The sequence below is a fragment of the Penaeus japonicus genome, unplaced genomic scaffold (assembly GCF_977035675.1).
Source record: "Penaeus japonicus unplaced genomic scaffold, GWHDUDI00000001_assembly GWHDUDI00000039, whole genome shotgun sequence".
Classification (NCBI taxonomy): domain Eukaryota; kingdom Metazoa; phylum Arthropoda; class Malacostraca; order Decapoda; family Penaeidae; genus Penaeus; species Penaeus japonicus.
Genome location: NW_028234441.1, coordinates 20,227,574 through 20,231,810, shown reverse-complemented (window position 1 = coordinate 20,231,810; position 4,237 = coordinate 20,227,574). Strand labels below are relative to the sequence as shown.

Below are 4,237 nucleotides of genomic sequence, written 5' to 3'. Positions count from 1 at the left end.
AAGCTATATAAATGCTTCTTTGGCAGCGCTTGGTTAAACACATATTTTTACACTTTTTTTTCTTTCTTTCTTTTTTTAACTTGGTTTAGCTTTTTTCTTAATCTGTAGTAACAGCATCTCAGGATAATCATCACTTTCATCAGCACCAAAGTCACTTTCACTCGTATTTCACCTTCACTTCCTTTAATTTCTTAAACTTGTTATTGGAGTAAACCTTTTTTTTTAATTCCTTGTCCTTTTATCACCACTTAGCATATCATATACATCCTTTTTGCAATTGATCTTGCAAAGCGCTTTCCATCCCTCCAATTCGAGTCTTCGTTACTCCGAGAATACATTCGTAATTTCGAAATTGTTCAGAACACATTCAGACACACGTAAGTAAAACATGAACCTTCCAACTGAACCACTTCCGGTCTATTTTATCGGCGAGTTTCCACTGGTCTCTCCAACCTCTTCGCACTGTGGATACATTTTCTCTTGTTTATCATCATCTTTATTCGTCTTATTCGTCGGTTTCTCCTACTCCTTTTTCTTCTGCTACTTCTTTTTTATTTCTATTTCCTTGATAAAAATGACCATAAGAAAATAAGCAACGTATTTCCGTGATTCACACATTTCGCTGCATATAAACCAAGGGCCACTGTCATTACGGTATCTATTTTTTCCATACACTAAACACTTCATTTACAATCAATCACATGCCGCGCAGATTATAACAATCCCTTTTTTCATACATCCAAAAAACACTCGAGAAAACACTTTTTTTCATTTTTTTTCAAACTTGGCTTTTATTTCGAGGGCTTTTTTTGGGTTATAACTTCCACTTGATACGACATTTCAGATCAGTTTCACCTCTCCCTCTAACCAAAACTGAAAATTAAATAACTAAGACATTCAAATGACGCAAAATTGATAAGATGGTGGCCTGTGACAATCAATACAGTTATTAAAGTTACATTATAACTATCAAAACATACATACTTCTATCATATAGCTACTACACACACACACGCATACGCAAAAAGGAGACACATAAACAAAGTTGGATAGAAGGAAAGAGAGGAATAGAGTAAGGAAGAGTAGACAGAGGAAGAGGAAGAGACAAAATGCCAATTCGATTCAATAAAAAGTGAAACAAAAATCAAAGAGAGAGAGAGAGAGAGAGAGAGAGAGAGAGAGAGAGAGAGAGAGAGAGAGAGAGAGAGAGAGAGAGAGAGAGAGAGAGAGAGAGAGAGAGAGAGAGAGAGAAAGAGAAAGGAGAGAGAGAGAGAGAGAAGAGAAGAGAAGAGGAGAGAAGAGAGGAGAGAGAGAGAGAGAGAGAGAGAGAGAGAGAGAGAGAGAGAGAGAGAGAGAGAGAGAGAGAGAGAGAGAGAGAGAAAGAGAGAGAGAGAGAAAGAGAGAGAGAGAGAAAAAGAGAGAGAGAGAAAAAGAGAGAGAGAGAAAAAGAGAGAGAGAGAAAAAGAGAGAGAGAGAGAGGCAGAGAGAGAGAGAGAGGCAGAGAGAGAGAGAGAGACAGAGAGAGAGAGAGTCAGAGAGAGAGTCAGAGAAAGAAAAAAAAAGAGAAGAGAAGAGAAGAGAAGATACAGACAGACAGACAGAAGTAGACAGACAAAAACAACCCATCCCCCTACCCGTCCCTCCCCAAAATACCCCCCTCATCCCCCCCCTCCCTCACCCCCCTTCCCAAATACCCCCCCCCTCACCCCCCTTCCTAAACACCCCCCTCAACCCCCCTCACCCCCCCTCCCCAAATACCCACCCCGCAGTACTCGGCGTCGTTGAATATCTGCGGCGTCATCGGCACTTTGTTGTTCCCCTTCGGCTTGGCATTCTCGTTCATGTAGTCCTTCGAATCCTCGCAACCCGGGTCGGTGATGTCGATCGTGACGAAGGGAATGTTCTTGCTCTCCAGGATCATGAGGGCGCGCTGCTGGTTCTTCTTGACCTGGGGCGGGAGGGAGGGAGAGAAAGGGGGTCGTGTTAGGTCATCAGATCAGATTGGTCACAGATGATGGTCACAGATGATGGTCACAGATGATGGTCAGATGATGATGGTCAGAGATGATGGTGTGGTGTGGTGTGGTTGGTCAGATGGTCACGGATCATGGTTAGATGATGATGGTGTGGTGTGGTGTGGTGGGTGGTATGGTGGGTGGTGTGGTGTGGTGTGGGTGGGTGGTTTGGTCTCAGGTTGAAAGGTCAGATGATGTGATATGGAAGTCTTAGTGTGATAAAACTAAAAATCAACACAAAACACAAATGTGACAAGTGATTTATACGAATTAGGTTTAATCCATAACGCAGATAGCGGGCGTTATGGTACACGAGAGGTAATGCACATAACAGCACAACGAGGGAGGGCGTGGCAATCACAGGTATTCAGCTCTTCTTTTGAGGGTCAGCATAATTGGAAGATAACTATGTTTAAAGTATCTATCAGTCAAAGTTCAACTGACCTGACCTCTGTGTGTGTGTGTGTGTGTGTGTGTGTGTGTGTGTGTGTGTGTGTGTGTGTGTATTATATAATATTTGCATGTTGACGTATTTGATAGCATATATAAACAGACTATAAAATTTTCATAGATGAGGTCAGGTGAGCGGTGATGGTGAGTTGATGATAGCAATAACAAAAATAATAACAGTAACAAATAATAATGATAAAGAAAGAATGAATGAAACAAGAAAAAATGGAGTATTCTGCCTATGACTTTTATAATCATAATAACAATACTATTTTGACGCTGGAGGATAGTGGATCGACGTGTTTCTTTATTTCACTTTATTGCAAATAACTATATCTAGTTAGTGGTGATGGCTGTTGCAATTACAATTACTATAAATGCCGTGATATTCAGAAAAAAAAAAACAGGTATATATCTTAGAATCCCACACAGAGACAACACAGCTCTTTCCTAGTACCCGTAGAAAAGAATGGCACCCTTTCACAAGCACTATCTTCAGTAAATACACAGTAAATAACCGGCGATGAAAGATGTGAAGGCAGAGGGAGAAGAGGAAGGTGCCCCAGACCATGCCCAGTGTCTACAACGTGCCCCTGTGCTAATAGTCTGTGGCTGGCTTTGCTGTGGCACTTGCAGTCCTAAACACAGATTCACTTTATGTTTTATCTCCATTGGCAATGGTTATTTCTCTAGTGTTTGTTTATGAAAACACGAAAACAAAACAACCAAAAACAACAACAAAAATTAAGTCGCCTTTTGTCCTCCCATAATAGTGCAATACTTCTATCACACCGAGTATGAAGAACATAATGAGCTGATATGGAGTTTATACTATAATGTTAATCCACTGGAACATTGATAAAGACTGTCACATGGCACATACAAATCTCCCAATACAGTAAAGATCACAACAAAAAAAACCTACGAACACAGACGTGACTCTAGTATCATAATGGGTGAATGAAAGAGGTGGCACTATGTCTTGTGAAGCCTTGGTCTGAAATAAAACCCATCTTGTGTACCGCGCAGGTGGCACTAGTGCCCGTAATGGGGACTGGACTAGCAAATTTATTCACGTCTGCAATAAGTTAGTTATCCTTTCCCTTCATGAAGTGGGGAAAGAGATAGGGGGAGGGGGGTGGGGGGGTCGCACCCACTCTCATCACTCACAGATTAGCGAATTACGAGATGAGTGAGTAAGGAGTTTAAAGATGTAGCATCCACAGTGTCGGGAGATGTTAGAAGCATTCTCCTCTTTTCTCTCTCTCTCTCCCTCTTTCTCTCCCTCTCTCTCTCTATCTCTCCCTCTCTCTCTCTTTCTCTCCCTCTCTCTCTCTTTCTCTCCCTCTCTCTCTCTTTCTCTCCCTCTCTCTCTCTTTCTCTCCCTCTCTCTCTTTCTCTCCCTCTCTCTCTCTTTCTCTCCCTCTCTCTCTCTTTCTCTCCCTCTCTCTCTCTTTCTCTCCCTCTCTCTCTCTTTCTCTCCCTCTCTCTCTCTTTCTCTCCCTCTCTCTCTCTTTCTCTCCCTCTCTCTCTCTTTCTCTCTCTCTCTCTCTCTTTCTCTCCCTCTCTCTCTCTTTCTCTCCCTCTCTCTCTCTTTCTCTCCCTCTCTCTTCATGTTTTTTTTTTCTTTTTTTCATTTCTTCTATATCTACAAATTCTTCCCTTATTCTCAACAACTAAATAAAAAAAAAAACGATAAAGAGAAAAGAAAAAAACATAGATAAAAAAGGACAAAGAAAAAAGTGCAACACAACGAAGAACAAAACAGCAAC

The 4,237-nt window shown here is 41.4% G+C and overlaps 1 protein-coding gene across 1 annotated transcript in view; it reads right to left on the bottom strand.

Moving 5' to 3' along the window:
- Sh3beta (SH3 domain binding glutamate rich protein Sh3beta) overlaps positions 1-1,969 on the bottom strand; it is a gene marked incomplete at its 5' end in the record, with an annotated part of 20,223 nt that extends 18,254 nt beyond the window's left edge. The window contains one exon of the mRNA XM_043028377.2: positions 1,763-1,969. Coding sequence (XP_042884311.2) covers positions 1,763-1,969 — 207 coding nt within the window. The remainder of the gene's footprint in view (positions 1-1,762) is intronic.
- Between the last annotated feature and the right edge of the window lie 2,268 nt (positions 1,970-4,237).